Genomic DNA, 15,469 nt, shown 5'->3' on the forward strand with positions numbered 1-15,469 from the left:
GGAAAGAAAGGTGATTTAAGCAATTTTGAGCGTGGCATGGTTGTTGGTGCCAGACGGGCCGGTCTGAGTATTTCACAATCTGCTCAGTTACTGGGATTTTCACGCACAACCATTTCTAGGGTTTACAAAGAATGGTGTGAAAAGGGAAACACATCCAGTATGCGGCAGTCCTGTGGGCGAAAATGCCTCGTTGATGCTAGAGGTCAGAGGAGAACGGGCCGACTGATTCAAGCTGATAGAAGAGCAACTTTGACTGAAATAACCGCTCGTTACAACCGAGGTATGCAGCAAAGCATTTGTGAAGCCACAACACGCACAACCTTGAGGCGGATGGGCTACAACAGCAGAAGACCCCACCGGGTACCACTCATCTCCACTACAAATAGAAAAAAAAAGGCTACAATTTGCAAGAGCTCACCAAAATTGGACAGCTGAAGACTGGAAAAATGTTGCCTGGTCTGATGAGTCTCGATTTCTGTTGAGACATTCAGATGGTAGAGTCTGAATTTGGCATAAACAGAATGAGAACATGGATCCATCATGCCTTGTTACCACTGTGCAGGCTGGTGGTGGTGGTGTAATGGTGTGGAGGATGTTTTCTTGCCACACTTTAGGCCTACCTGAGCATTGTTTCTGACCATGTCCATCCCTTTATGGTCACCATGTACCCATCCTCTGATGACTACTTCCAGCAGGATAATGCACCATGTCACAAAGCTCAAATAATTTCAAATGGGTTTCTTGAACATGACAATGAGTTCACTGTACTAAAATGGCCCCCACAGTCACCAGATCTCAACCCAATAGAGCATCTTTGGGATGTGGTGGAACGGGAGCTTCGTGCCCTGGATGTGCATCCCACAAATCTCCATCAACTGCAAGATGCTATCCATCAATATGGGCCAACATTTCTAAAGAATGCTTTCAGCACCTTGTTGAATCAATGCCACGTAGAATTAAGGCAGTTCTGAAGGCGAAAGGGGGTCAAACACAGTATTAGTATGGTGTTCCTAATAATCCTTTAGGTGACTGTATGTACATGTATAATGAATCTGTCAATAAATGCTCTGTATTTGTATAGCAACTTTCTAGACTTTTCGACCACTCAAAGCGCTTTTACACTACATCTGCATTCACCAGTCATACACATTCATACACTGAGCCTAAGTGCTCAAACGGAAACTAACATTCACACTGGCAGAACAGCCACCAGGGGCAAATCGGGGTTCAGTATCTTGCCCAAAGACACTTCGACACGCAACCGGGGGAGCCAGGGATTGAACCGCTGACCTTCCAATTAACAGCTAACCCGCTCTACCTCCTGACCCACAGCCGCCAAGAGAGCATGGAATGGTCCCAAAACAATTAAAGTGCACTCCAATTGTTCCATGTTAAAGAAAAGTCAACAAAGTGGACAAAGGAAACAACTGACTGGTTTCAGTTTGTCTAGGGTCATAGAAAGAAATATTCCTGAACAGGAATAATAAGAATACACATACACATACAGTCAAACCTGCTTTTCATATCCAACCCACCATATCAGGAAGAAGGCAATACAGTGTATTTTTTTAATATATATTTTATGTGTCTTTGTTCTACTACATAAATATAAATATTGTTATTATATATTAACTTTTTTCTTTATGTGGATGATTAAAACTATAATATCTGATAATAAACTTTTCCTTCATTTTGGGAAAACTGTGGCCATTATTTTTATCACATGAAACGAAAAGAAAATATCCAGAACTGAGGCCATGGCACTGAAAGCAGTCAGGAAAAAAATGTAAAAAGAGTCACATGGAAAGCAGCCCAGCTGTGCAATCATTAGAAGTCATTCCTGTGGCTTCAGAAACGTCACTTTGACTCTGCTGCCACCTGCTGGTATAGCAGTGTTTCACAACTCATCAAAAACAAAGATTAACAGCTGGACTCAGCATATTTTAATCAATTTTCACAATTAAATAAGGAATTATTCCTAGCTAAGCTATGTTAAGTCTCAGCTACAAATTTGCTGAGACTTTACATTCTGCAATTTTAGAACAGTGTGATGACCTAGACACACAGAGCACACACATTTTAAATAGTTATGTATATATTTTTAATAGCAAAATAACAATTCTTCTTGTTTTTATTTTACACTTGCTTTGGCAATGCAAACGTCTGTTCCCCGTGCCAATGAAGTCCCACAAAATTAAATTGTTTAGGTCCGCTGATTTCATATCAAACAACATTGAGAGAAATGCATTTCGGTTATAGAAATGTTTCTGTTTTCACTTTTGTATATATTCTACAATTTGTTGATTTGTCCTAAATATTTGTGCTTTTGCATTTGTATGTGTTTGTCCTTAGAGGCCACTGTAAAGTGATATACAGAACTTCTGATTAAATTTGGAGAATCTCATACTTTATCTTGGCATTGATGATGAGATTCTTGTTCATTTATTACAGAGATACATGTAAACTTGGTCCATATATTGTATAATACTGAGCGGTTTTAGCATTAGTTAGGAATCACAATAATGGGATTTATTTATTTACAGAAACTGATAATCCAGTCTTATCTCTCTTGCTTCTGGACACTGTGCAGTAATAATCTATAATAATCCATGCTGACAGACAATGTGCAATAATAACCTATGCTGCTAGACACTACTTGAACAGTTAAGTTATTTCTCATTTATACTTATTTAGCTCTTATTTATAGTTAATATTTAGCTCTTCTTTTATATTTCTTATTGAACTGGTTCTACTTGAACTTGTTTGTTTGTTTAAATTGTGAATTTTAATGCATCTTTGGGTTGTCACAAAAGTAATGTCGTGCTACACAATGACAAGAAAGCGCTTGAATCTTGAATATGCTAAAACACCTTCATTACATTTTTGGATCAACTATAATGACCTTGCATGGTGCACCTATAATACATAAAATGCACTTATAGTATAAAACACATCTACCAAATTAATCATTTGTGCATGCTTGTTCATAGAATAAGCTGGACTTGTATTGTTTATTACAACTTTCATATTCTTTACATTCAGGAAGATACAAGAAAAGTAATAAAATAAATGTAATTTGCATAATTACGGTCTTTGTTCAAAAGTTAGAATGAATCCTCCAGGTGAAGTCAATATTTTACAACAGAATTTATCATTCATAACCATCTCCATGATTAAATGCAGTTTTTCTCATCAACCAATAGTTTGCATAGTCTCGTAACATCCATGTGAGGAATCACTGTGCAATGTCATAATAATACTCTCGTAGTCTTGGCTCAACAACAGAAAATCCAGGCCTTTCATCCACCCTGGAAGACATGAAAACAGCAAATAGTTATCAAAAATTAGGTCTCCTACCACACAGCATATTATTATATTATATATTCAGCATATTATTCCTAGTTGGTGTAAGACAGTCTGTTGTTAATCCAACCATTACCTGATGATGATTTGCCACTTACTTGTATGTCCAGCAGGTCCTCATGAGGTCATACATCTCTGGTGGACAGTTTGCTGGGGGATCCATACGCTGTCCACTTTCAATCATCTGCATGACTTCATTTCCTTTCATTCCCTGTGAACAGTGGTACTTTAAGATTAGGCAGAAATTGTTCAGTACCTCTGAAAGCAATACAAAATTGCTTAGTTGATTTTATATAAAATAATTTCTCTGGAATCTTTCATATAAGTAGTGAATCTTTTTATGTAATACCTCAGACTGCTCATTACATAACCTGAAACTTATACCCTGGGAGGACTGTGATACACACAATCAATATGTCAGTACAATTTGTAGACCACAGTAGCAGAAGTAGTCACTTTACACTATAAAACATAAAATGTCATACAACAACACCATAAGTGAACCACACATTTTCAAACATCATGTCTCAGGTTGGTTAGAACTTGTTCATACCTTGTATGGTTTCTGGCCACAGGAGTAGGCCTCCCACATGAGCACCCCAAAGCTCCACACATCACTTTTGCATGAGAATTTGAAGTAGTTTATACACTCAGGAGCGTACCATTTCACTGGCCATTTCCCATGACCCTTGGCCTGGAAGAGGAACAGTGGGTGTGATTTTATGTAATGTTTCATATTCTGATGCTCATGATATACATTTTTTTGTTTGACTATGATTAATGGCTGGGCGTTGAAAATATGCTCTTGGCAATGAGATACAATATTAAGCAGATGGGATCTTGTTAATATTGCATGTATCCATACTTTTATTTCAATTTCTTTTTCCAAAACATTATCAAAATAACTTTATAATTATAAAATGTTGAAGGAAAAAATGTTTATGCTTGTCTATGCAACTCTTAAATACAAAAAGCCGGTTCACATAAATTCAATTAAAAAATATATTTTACAAAACCATTTCATAGAGGTTTATTAATATTGGGATATTCTTTAGACCTATTGCCTACTCTACTATTTCTCTGTAATGAGTTGGAAATAAGCCATGGGAGGTCTGGATGGGCTAATCCATCCATGCTCAGTCTACAACAAATAAACTGTATCCATCACTGTTTATCCCTGTCAGCAGTTACCTTGTAGTAGTTTTGCTCCTCAGCGACAGCCTTGGAGAGGCCAAAGTCACTGATCTTGGCGTAGTGCTGCGTGACCAGCAGCACATTCCTGGCAGCGAGGTCTCTGTGGACAAAGTTATGCTCCTCTAGGTACTTCATCCCCATAGACACCTGGTGGACCAGCTCTGTGATGTTCTTTATGGTTGTTTGCCTGTAGATGATCAATTGCTTTTTTAACTATAAGAGTTGTTCAAATTATTTTATTTATCAAGTGATAGAGATGAAAGGTTAATTGTAAAAAATCATTTGAGACACCTTTTAAACTGGAAGAAAACTTGGTAATAAAGTGTGAATAACTTTTAATTATAGTTTAAATGTTTGCACCACCATCTTAAACTGAACTTAAAACTTTGATGAAACTTTCCATAAAATCTAGTTCTGTGATAACCCTCTCTACCAATTTGCTTACTGATTTGTTGTTCTAACTCTACTGGCGACCAGGATGATTCCATTGGACATGCACAGGTCGTTAGTCTACAGTTCAAGGTCTAATACACATAAAAAGACCCCCACACATAAAGGTCAAATAATTCAGTGGACACCGGCAGCTGCTGAGCCATTCATCATAAACTTTTCATTCAACAAGACCCAAACAAAGAAGCGCTGAACGCAAAGTAGGTTAGTAACCTGAGGTAAGTAAACAGCTCAGCATTGGCCATCTAACGTTAGCTTGCTTCTTGCTTCAGCTACGACCTACGGGAGGTTAACCCCGACTGTCCTTCATTATGAAAAGATGAATGAGCGTTTGTTTACTTGCCAATCTTGTGGTAACGTTAATCGATTAACGTAATTATTTACTTCCCGTTGGCTGCCATCACGTTAATTATTAACGTTGGCTGCAAACAGGTTACAGGTTTATTGTTGATCATGTAACATTACAGGGTTATTTATTTATAACGTTACACTGGGTTTGAGAGTCTGAGGGGGGGGGGGGGTATTTAACAAGCCGACAGTATTTAATAAGCCGTCAATAATTGCATTGCACATTACATGGTTGTGCTCTGTAAGTGAAAAACAGGTTACACTGACAGGATTCCTTATAGCTGTGCAGATTTATAAGCAGCCTGGATTAAACGCAGCAGGTGATACAACATTCATTATAACCACGAGAGACTTGACTTGGACTCTAGCTCAAAGACTTGTGATCACCTCTGATATATAGATGTATCAAAACTCTGTGTAACATGTCAAACCACCACAGCTATCTTGAGAAACTATCAAGTTTCAGTTTGATATTTTGGAGGGCCACAGTCTATATGGATTGGGGCCATTATAAATCTATAGGTAGGACCGTTTTTAGAGCACACAAGAAGGTCAAAAAATTAAGATGAAATTGGTTGTTGTTCTTTTCATAACAATGGTAGTACACTCTTGAACAAAATCTTAAGACCAGGGGAAACATTGCAAGTACTCGCATTTTGCGCTGGTGGATCATAACCGGGTTGTAAGAACTGCTTCAAAATGCCAAAAGAAGAAACAGGAGCAAGAGACAAAAAATAAAGAGTAGGCAATTTATTGAAAACTGCATTTAAACGCAAACAGGCTGTTCATCAGCTGATCAAAATTTTAAGACCATAGCCCAAAAATAAACCTACAACAGAACTAAAAGTGTCAAAAAAGAACTCAGTAGTGAGTAGCCCCACCGTTCTTGTTGATCACTTCAAACACTCGTTTCGGCATGCTTGATGCAACTGTTCCCAGGAGGCTGCTGGGAACGTTGCTCCATGTGGTGAAGATGGCTTCACGAAGGGCATCCACGGTCTGGAACTGACGTCCATTTTTGTAAACTTCCCTTGCCATCCATCCCCAAATGTTCTCAATGGGAGAACATTTAGATCAGGAGAACACGCAGGAGCAACGTTATTCTCCTGGAAGAAGTCCTTCGTCAGGCGGGCGTTGTGAATTGCAGTGTTGTCCTGTTGAAAGACCCAGTCATTACCGCACAGACGGGGGCCCTCAGTCAAGAGGGATGCCCGATGCAACATGTCCACATAGCCAGTCGCCGTTTGACGCCCCTGGACAACCTGAAGCTCCATTTTCCCATTGAAGGAAAAAGCACCCCAAATCATGATGGAGCCTCCTCCACTGTGCCGCGTAGAAAACATCTCCGGTGGGATCTCCTTGTCATGCCAGTAACGTTGGAAGCCATCAGGACCGTCCAGGTTAAATTTTTTCTCGTCAGAGAATAAAACTTTCTTCCACCTTTCAATGTCCCATGTTTGGTGCTCCCTTGCAAATTCCAAACGGCAAGTTTGTGGCGTGGGAGGAGACGCGGCCTTTGAAGACGTTTTTTGTTCTTGAAGCCCTTCTCTCGCAGATGACGTCTTATGGTTATTGGGCTACAGTCAGCATCAGTAAGTGCCTTAATTTGGGTCGAGGATCAACCTGTGTCTTCACGGACAACCCGTCGGATCCTGCGGTTCAGTGCAGGTGAAATGTTTTTGGGTCTACCACTTGACTTTTTTGTCCCATAACTCTCAGGATCTTTTAAGAAATGTAAAATGACTGTCTTACTGCGTCCAACCTTGGCAGTGATGGCGCGTTGTGAGAGGCCTTGCTTGTGCAGCTCAACAATCGTGCCACGTTCAACGAGAGAAAGCCAACGGTCCCCCTGGCTGGGCTGGGGGACCGTTGGCCTGGTTCTCCCGCGTTATCGCTCCCTGGTCTATGTTGTGTGCGCACCACGGTCGGTCCGGGCGCTGCTCTTCCGCGGGTTACGCTTTTTGCGTTCCGTCGGCATTACGTTGTCAACTGGCATTTGAGTCGGGGTCTTCTGCGTTTGCATCGCGGTGCATCTGGGAGTCTTTGTTTTTTTTTGATTGATTTATTCTTTTTCTTTCTCCCACCCCTATTGGCTACTGGGGTTCTTGCCTGCCTGTTGCTGGGGTAGGTGTGGCACAGTCGTGGCGTCCCACTCTCACTAACAACTACATTCTTTAACAGGCTTATGCGCACACACATGTACACACACACATACAGACACATTCACCCACACGCACACAGACACAATCAGTCTCACACATAGACACAAATAAATTTAGGTTGTCCCTGGTAGAATTATTCCTGATGCTTTTCTTTCAGTTACTTATTTAAATTAATTATTATTCCAGCTCTCGTGGCTGTGCTGTGTTGCTTATTTAGTGTGTGTGACTGTTTCTTGTTTTAATTTTTCTCTTCTCTTTCCCACCTTCCATCCCCCTTTCCCCCTTCTCTTACAGGTGTTGTCCTTTCTCGGTGCTGTCTGTTTGTGCCCCCCCCATCCCCGTGTCTGCCCCCCTGTCCGGCCCGGTGACAAATCAATACATAATTAAATAAATAATAAAACAGACAAAGGAGTATTTTAATACTCTCTTGTTAAAGTAAAATCTGTCTGGCACAATATGGTATCCAGGTCATTATACTCTATACCAGACTGCTGGGCAGGACAGGTTTAAAAAAATAAATAAATAAAACAAAACGAGAGAAAGCCCTTTTGCCTTTGCCATCAGGAGATCATGACAGTGTGACTGCCTGAAGATCAATGACACGAAAGCCATATTTTTGTGTAGATTTTACCTTTTTATGCCTATGGTCTTAAACTTTTGATCAGCTGATGAACAGCCTATTTGAGTATAAATGCAGTTTTCAATAAATTGCCTACTCTCTATTTTTTGTCTCTTGCTCCTGTTTCTTCTTTTGGCATTTTGAAGCAGTACTTACAACCCGGTTATGATCCACCAGCGCGAAATGCGAGTACTTGCAATGTTTCCCCTGGTCTTAAGATTTTGTTCAAGAGTGCATAACAAAAAAATCTTTGCATTGTTACCTTGTGTACTGTTTAGTTGCCTTGATAGAGACAAAGTACTGTATGAGAGATGCAACTTTATTACAAAGATCACTGTCCTTTACTGCCTTTTCTTTGATGTTAAATTCAGGGATCAAGAAATCGTCTCATTTGCGACTGAAAAGAAAATTACACTGCCACAGGCCAGTATCTTTAAAAACGTAACTTAAACTAAACAGGTGTGTATCATAAATCTGAACTAAGCAATGTCTGCAGAATACCTCGTTGGAGTACATACTTGTTTTTCTGCAGGAACTTGTTAAGTGGTCCTAGCTCAGCCAGCTCCATGACCAGCATGAGGTTTTCTGCCTCACAGATACCAATCATCCGGACAATATAAGGATTGTCCAGCTGCTGCATGACATTGGCTTCTCGCAGCATTTCCTCTCGTACGGATGGGTTGTTGTCATCATTCTTTAGGATTTTGACTGCAACTGGCTTCTCTGTCCTAATACATAGGGAGGATTAGTGTTAGGATGGTTTGTATTGACACTCACAGTACGTAACATGTTTTAAACAACACAAACAAGGATCAACACAACGCATTGTTTGCTCTTGGTGGGAACTGTTGGGCTTCTGTAAATAGCATCATAGAGTACGGTCTAGACCTGCTCTTTTATGAAAAGCGCTGTGAGATAACTGTTGTTGTGATTTGGCGCTATATAAATAAAATTGAATTGAATTGAATATCGACTCAATACTCCCAAAAAAAGGCAGAGTGACAGCTTCACACTATAAACCTACGTTACAGTAATAGTTTTGTCAGCTGCAGGTTGAACTTATCCATGCTCGTTACTTGATCACAGTACATTTACTGCATTTAGCCGACGTGCTACATCGTTAGCTCGCCTGCTGCTTTCAGTAACTATCTTTACTATCTGTCTATCTTACACCCAGCTCAGCAATGTCAGCACAGCTAAATGTATTGGATGATAACGAAACAGGTAGTGAGCTGGACTGAACGAGATTGTGTCACACTTTATAATAATTAGTCTGCAGTAAGCAACTTTACTGTAGTGTTGGCTGCATGGGTGCATGGCTCTTCCTCTGGGTTGTTGTCGCTGTGAAGTTGCAGTAACTTATTGTATATTATGTGCGTTATGTTAGTTACAGCGACAGAGAGGCAGAGAAGCTGTGTACCTGAGTATCGGTAAAACCACAATAAACCTAAACTGAACGTTACGAAGCAAACAGCTGCAGGTCGGAGAGGCTCGGGAGCGCGCACAGGGCTGAATCCGACCCGGAGACCTCACATTAAAAGCAGAATAGTGGCTGATACAAGCAACGGAGAAAACAGGCGTGTGCTTCATTTCTAAGTGAGTTTTGAGCCCACTGACAATACGGTAATGAAAATTTGATTAATTTCATTGGAAAACTTACATATAGTCCCTTTAAGACAAAATGTGAACCTATGGTTTAATGGTTAGAATTGCTTTAGTGAGGGGCAGACTTTAATATCCTAATTAATTTTTGTTAGAGGTAGGAAGACTTGGTGTAGCCTGGTGTCTGACTATTCCATCAACTGGTCTTGGAGTGATATTGATGGTTTGGTTATGTACAGTAGTTTATGATCTGCATTTTGTGCTAATAGATTGTTTTGTGATAACATATACAGACACATAAACAGACACCTCCACCTTTTGTTTTGTGTGGAAAAGGTGGAGGTATCTGTTTTTATATTAACAATGGCTGATGTACCAACATGACAGTGATTCACCAGCACTGTTCTGCTGATCTGGAAGATTTTATCATAAACTGTAAGCCGTTTTACTCCCCCTGTGAGTTTGCTTAATTCACTCTGGTCGGTGTTTACATTCCGCCCCAGGCCAACGTTCAGGACGCATAGAGCATGCTGGCCGACCAGATACTGTGTGTGAGTAGCTTGTTATTGTTCTTGGTGACTTTAACAAAGGAAACCTCTGCCAAGAACTCCCCAAATACAGACAGTTTATAAAGTGTCCAACCAGAGAGGGGAACACTTTGGATCACTGCTACACCACAGTTAGCAGTGACTATCACGCCGTCACACGCGCTCCACTGGGACACTCTGATCACGTCATGGTCCACCGGATTCCTGCATACAGGCAAAAAGCTCTGTAAACCTGTAGTGAGGACATCAAAGAAATGGACCAGTGAAGCTGTAGAGGATCTTCAGGCGTGCTTGGACTGCACTGACTGGGATGTTTTCAGGACTGCTACCAACAATCTGGATGAGTATACTGATGCTGTGACGTCCTACATCAGCTTCTGTGAGGACAGCTGTATACCAACACGCACCACTCAGACAGCTGAGGTTGGAAAATGAGGAGGCATTTAGGAGTGGGGACCAAGCTGGGTACAGGGCGTTAAACTACAGGTTTAGAAAGGAGGTGCGAGAAGCCAAACGACTGTACTCAGAGAGGCTAAAGAAATAGTTCTCTGCAAACGATGCCACTTCTGTCTGGAAGGGGTTCAGACAGATCACTAAATACAATAAATCACTAAAAACTACTCCATCAACGACTCTCATCTGGCCAATGAGCTGAACCAGTTCTACTGCCGCTTTGAGAGTCAACCTTAAATCCATCACAAACCCTCTTCTGGACCCCCTGCAGTTTGCCTACAGAGCCAACAGGTCTGCTGATGATGCAGTTAACATGGCCCTTCATTACATCCTCCAGCACTTGGACTCCCCAGGAACCTACGCCAGGATCCTGTTTGTGGATTTCAGCTCTGCTTTCAACACCATCATCCCGGCCCTGCTGCAGGACAAGCTCTCCCAGCTGAACGTGCCTGACTCCACCTGCAGGTGGATCACTGACTTCCTGACGGACAGGAAGCAGCACATGAAGAAGGGAAAACATGTTTCTGACTCCAGGACCATCAGCACCGGTTCCCCTCAAGGCTGCGTTCCTTCCCCCGTTCTCTTCTCCCTGTTCACCAACAGCTGCACCTCCAGTCACCAGTCTGTCAAGCTCCTGTTTGTTTGCAGACGACACCACCCACATTGGTCTCATCTCTGGTAGGGATGAGTCATTCTACAGGTGGGAGATCGACCATCTGGTGACCTGGTGCAGCCAGAACAGTCTGGAGCTCAACGCTCTGAAGACCGTGGAGATGGTCGTGGATTTTAGAAAGAGCCCAGCCCCACCCTCCTCCATCATCCTGAGTGACTCCCCCGTCGCCACTGTGGACTCCTTCCACTTCCTGGGCACCATCATCTCCCAGGACCTCGAGTGGGAGCTGAACATCACCTCCCTCACCAAGAAGGCCCAGCAGAGGATGTACTTCCTGTCGCAGCTGAAGAAGTTCAGCCTGCCAAACACAATGATGGTGCGCTTCTACACTGCCATCATTGAGTCCATCCTCACCTCCTCCATCACCATCTGGTATGGTACCATATGTCTCTGCACATGTAAACACTATTTCATTTCACATCATGCACAAACCTGGCATATTGCACACATTTGTTGTTAATTGTTAATCTTTGTTGTTGTATATTTTTATATTGTCAATTTATATATTTTGTTGCAATACGTCTGCACTACACAAACCCAGAATAACGCACATGTTCTGCAAATATGTTGTATTATTTTTCTCTATTCTTTTTAATTTTCTTTTATAACTTGCATTGTCTATTCCATATTTATATACAGTATTTCTACATTTATTTATGTCAACTGTATGTTTGACTGCGTGTAGCACCTTATCACCAAAGCAAATTCCTCGTATGTGTTAAACACTACTTGGCAATAAAGCTCCTTCTGATTCTGAATCTGAAACTGTACATTTGGGTTTTGTCTATTGAAGCTACAAGGCGTTTGATTAATAGGATAAATAAAAAGGGTTATATGATGATATTCCTTGTTTAAATCCCAGAAAAGAAACACAGCTCTTGTATCCTGTCAGCCACCTTTCTGCATCTAATGAGGCTATGATGCATGGTGTTTCGAGATGGGATTGAGTGGTGTCTTTGGATAGCTCTATTGAAGGTTGGCAGCTCCAACACAGTTGGAGAATTTTCTTTAGAATTTTCTTTAGAGAAACTAGGTAGGTAGGTAGGAAGGTAGATTTATTGTCACAATACAAGTTGTAGAGTGAAATTGAGTTTTGTAACTCCCTTCTGATACATAGCAGACAATATAATACATTAATAAAGAATCAAACTAGAGAAAGAAATGTGATTGGTTATCTAGTTATCTTATCTTTTATTTTATTTTAGTCCAATTTTTTTTATTTTAAAAAAATCACTGCAATTGTAGGTTGTTTCCCCTTTATGCTGTTTAATTAGTTTGGTAGTATTTTTCCAATTGTATCCTGAAGCTCACTTACTGTAACTTACTATACTTACTGTAAATCATGAGTATGATTTATGATTAGGAGAATAATATCAATAGGGTATTATGACAATATATGACAATCCATAATCATGGCATCATAAAATACTGGGTAATTAAAGTGGAGAAATGGTGCTATTTGTATGCAGGTGTAATGTGATGTGATTTAGCATACTTCCTCATCTTGTAGATGCCCTTCATGACTGTACCAAAGTTCCCAGAGCCCAGTTCTCCATCCTCCAAGAAGAGTTGGTTGCGATCGACCGTGGAACTCCGGAGTTCATCTGGATCTGCGTATGGACTCTCATATACCTCTGTGTCCATTGGCATGGCCTCTGATGGAGAAATTAACATGTCACATAAGATGAATAGTGATGGAGTGACTGACACATCAGTCTGTCTTGCAGGGATGTACTGGGACTGAAATTCAGCCCGGGACTTTGAGACGGAGAGGCCTTTTATGCGAGCGCCATGATTTCCTACCCAGCCCTGCACACTGCCCCTGTACCTGTCACTGTTTCTGGTTCCATTGACCTCCTCCTGCTGCTCCGTCTTTCTCATGCAGCCCCTCCTCTTCCTTCTTCCTTCAACTGCTGTTTATAATATAGCCATGAATATATAATATAGCCTATATGCCTATACATAAATGCATATATAAATAATCTCAGGTTATAGACTAATACCATTACTTAGCAGTGCCTGTGCTGCCACAGAGATCGCAGAGATCCCAAAACTCCCAGCTGGAAAGTAAACTCCTTTGATCGACGCCTTTGAGCCAATCAGATTTCAGCAAAAACGAGGATCGGTCCAAGTTCGGAGAGGCTGCATGTGTCCCCCCTCTATATTGAAAGTATTGGTTTGGTCCAGTCCGATAGACACAGGCTGTGTCCGAAATCACCCACTACTCACTATATAGTGTACTATGTAGTAAGCTCACCATTTTGTGGTGCTCTACGAATGTATAGTGAGAATTATTATGCCCTATATAGTCCACTCAATGTTTCCCAGAATGCATTTTGAAAAGTAGTGTACAACCGATGGTCACTAACCAAGCCCTATATACCATCATGCATTGCGCTGATAGAAAAAACACTGCCTGACGGCAATGACGCAATTAACGGCGCCGAAATAACGATCGGGGTAGTGCTCGAAAGTGTTGTTTTAATAATGCGAGTGAGCTCACTATATATTCCTCTACATACAACTCTCTACATATACTAGTGAATCCGAAGTTTCACAAGACCAGATTTTTTTGTACATCACAATTTTTCTGTATATCATCCAGATGTCTCTTGATTTAAGTTAAAACCTTAGAAAATTACTCAGAATTTAATGACAGAATAACAGCGGTACGAACGTTAGAACTATCTTACAGCTGTGGGTCTTTGCCGTTGTTGCTGGACTCTGCCGTGTTGGCTACAGAGGTCTGCATGTCTGAGGGCTCTGTGAGCTGATCTGGCCGGCCGGCTCGTTAGCTTTCCCCCGCGGGCTGGTTCACTAGCTCCCCCCGCTGACAGTTGCGTAGCGCCACAACTCCGAAAATGATGTTCACATTTTCGATTTCGCCACATTTTTAGTAAAATTGCCAATATTCGACGCCTACACAGTTGATTTCTCGCCTCAAAACTTCTCAGAAGTGGATTTAGTGATGAAACAACGTATGAAAATAGTAAAAAAAAACGTTCTGTTGTCGGCCTCTCTCTCAGCTTCTTTCCGCCCCTCGCTTGAATGCCGGAATGAATGCTGGGATATCTCTGCCGTCATGTTCACACAAGTTACCAACCGATGCATCTTCGGTAAAATGGGCGTATCAAGAACACTTTTTTTTTAACCATTCTTGCCAAAATGCAAACTTGTGTATTGGGAAAGTACTTGGGCCACAAAAGATGATGTTTCACAAGAACACAAGAACAGAAGTACAGACAAGAACACAGATTGAGAAAGGCCCAGTGTTCGCTGCAGCCAAATGGGAAGCTTCCGGTTAGCAAACTGATGCAAACGCGCAAGTCCCTTAAACCTGCATTCTATCAAACAGCCAGCGACTTTTCTTTTGCAAAAAGAAGTCCGGCTCCATTAGAATAAATGGTAAAATGACCCATTTCAGCTGATTTATAACCTCAGTAAACACTTTCCTAATGAGTTAATGGTCTCAATTGCTAGTGTCAGTTCATTTAGTAAATTATTGTCTCATTTAGAGGAAAATAGACCATAAAGCAGAGTATGCTTCAGGGCGGGATTATCTATGATTCACAAGTCATTACCATAGCGACCTGTCAATCAGGCTAGAGTGACTCGTACCCATGGCACTGTGTAAATTTTATTAGCAGTTGGCTAGTCACTTTCTCTGGTGATTACATTTACTTTTAAGCCTGTTGTTTGCTAGACAAAATTGTCAGCCCTGTTAAAATGACAGAGAACGTGAATAACAGATGCACCTAGCTTAGCAAGCTAGCTAGCTCCACACACGGCCATTAGCTCCACTCTCTCATCCAAATATGGTCACGTCCGATACCACTGGTTGCAAAAAATCAACATGGTGGCGCCCTATCGGCCAAACTCAAGGCTTCAAAATGGCAGTCCACAAACCGAGTGACATCACGATGACTACGTCCATTTCTAATATACAGTACTCTTGAACAATTCAATTCAGTTTTATTTATATAGCGCAAAATCATAACAACAGTTATCTCACAGCGCTTTTCATAAAAGAGCAGGTCTAGACCATACTCTGTGATGA

At 41.2% G+C, this 15,469-nt stretch overlaps 1 protein-coding gene across 3 annotated transcripts in view; it reads right to left on the reverse strand.

Annotated features, from left to right (window-relative positions):
* Positions 1 to 2,077: 2,077 nt before the first annotated feature.
* Positions 2,078 to 15,469, reverse strand: part of syk (spleen tyrosine kinase) — a 32,970-nt gene continuing 19,578 nt past the window's right edge. For 2 of the 3 annotated variants that reach the window (XM_046067416.1, XM_046067417.1), the window contains 6 exons: positions 12,908 to 13,067; positions 8,655 to 8,864; positions 4,555 to 4,744; positions 3,917 to 4,057; positions 3,462 to 3,574; positions 2,078 to 3,308 (listed from right to left, as the gene is read on the reverse strand). In XM_046067416.1, coding sequence (XP_045923372.1) covers positions 3,236 to 3,308; positions 3,462 to 3,574; positions 3,917 to 4,057; positions 4,555 to 4,744; positions 8,655 to 8,864; positions 12,908 to 13,067 — 887 coding nt within the window. In that variant the 3' untranslated portion in view covers positions 2,078 to 3,235. Of the gene's footprint in view, positions 3,309 to 3,461; positions 3,575 to 3,916; positions 4,058 to 4,554; positions 4,745 to 8,654; positions 8,865 to 12,907; positions 13,068 to 14,105; positions 14,207 to 15,469 lie in introns of those variants that run through there. The other variant, XM_046067418.1, reaches the window with a different exon arrangement.

This window comes from Micropterus dolomieu, linkage group LG13 (assembly GCF_021292245.1).
Source record: "Micropterus dolomieu isolate WLL.071019.BEF.003 ecotype Adirondacks linkage group LG13, ASM2129224v1, whole genome shotgun sequence".
NCBI lineage: Eukaryota > Metazoa > Chordata > Actinopteri > Centrarchiformes > Centrarchidae > Micropterus > Micropterus dolomieu.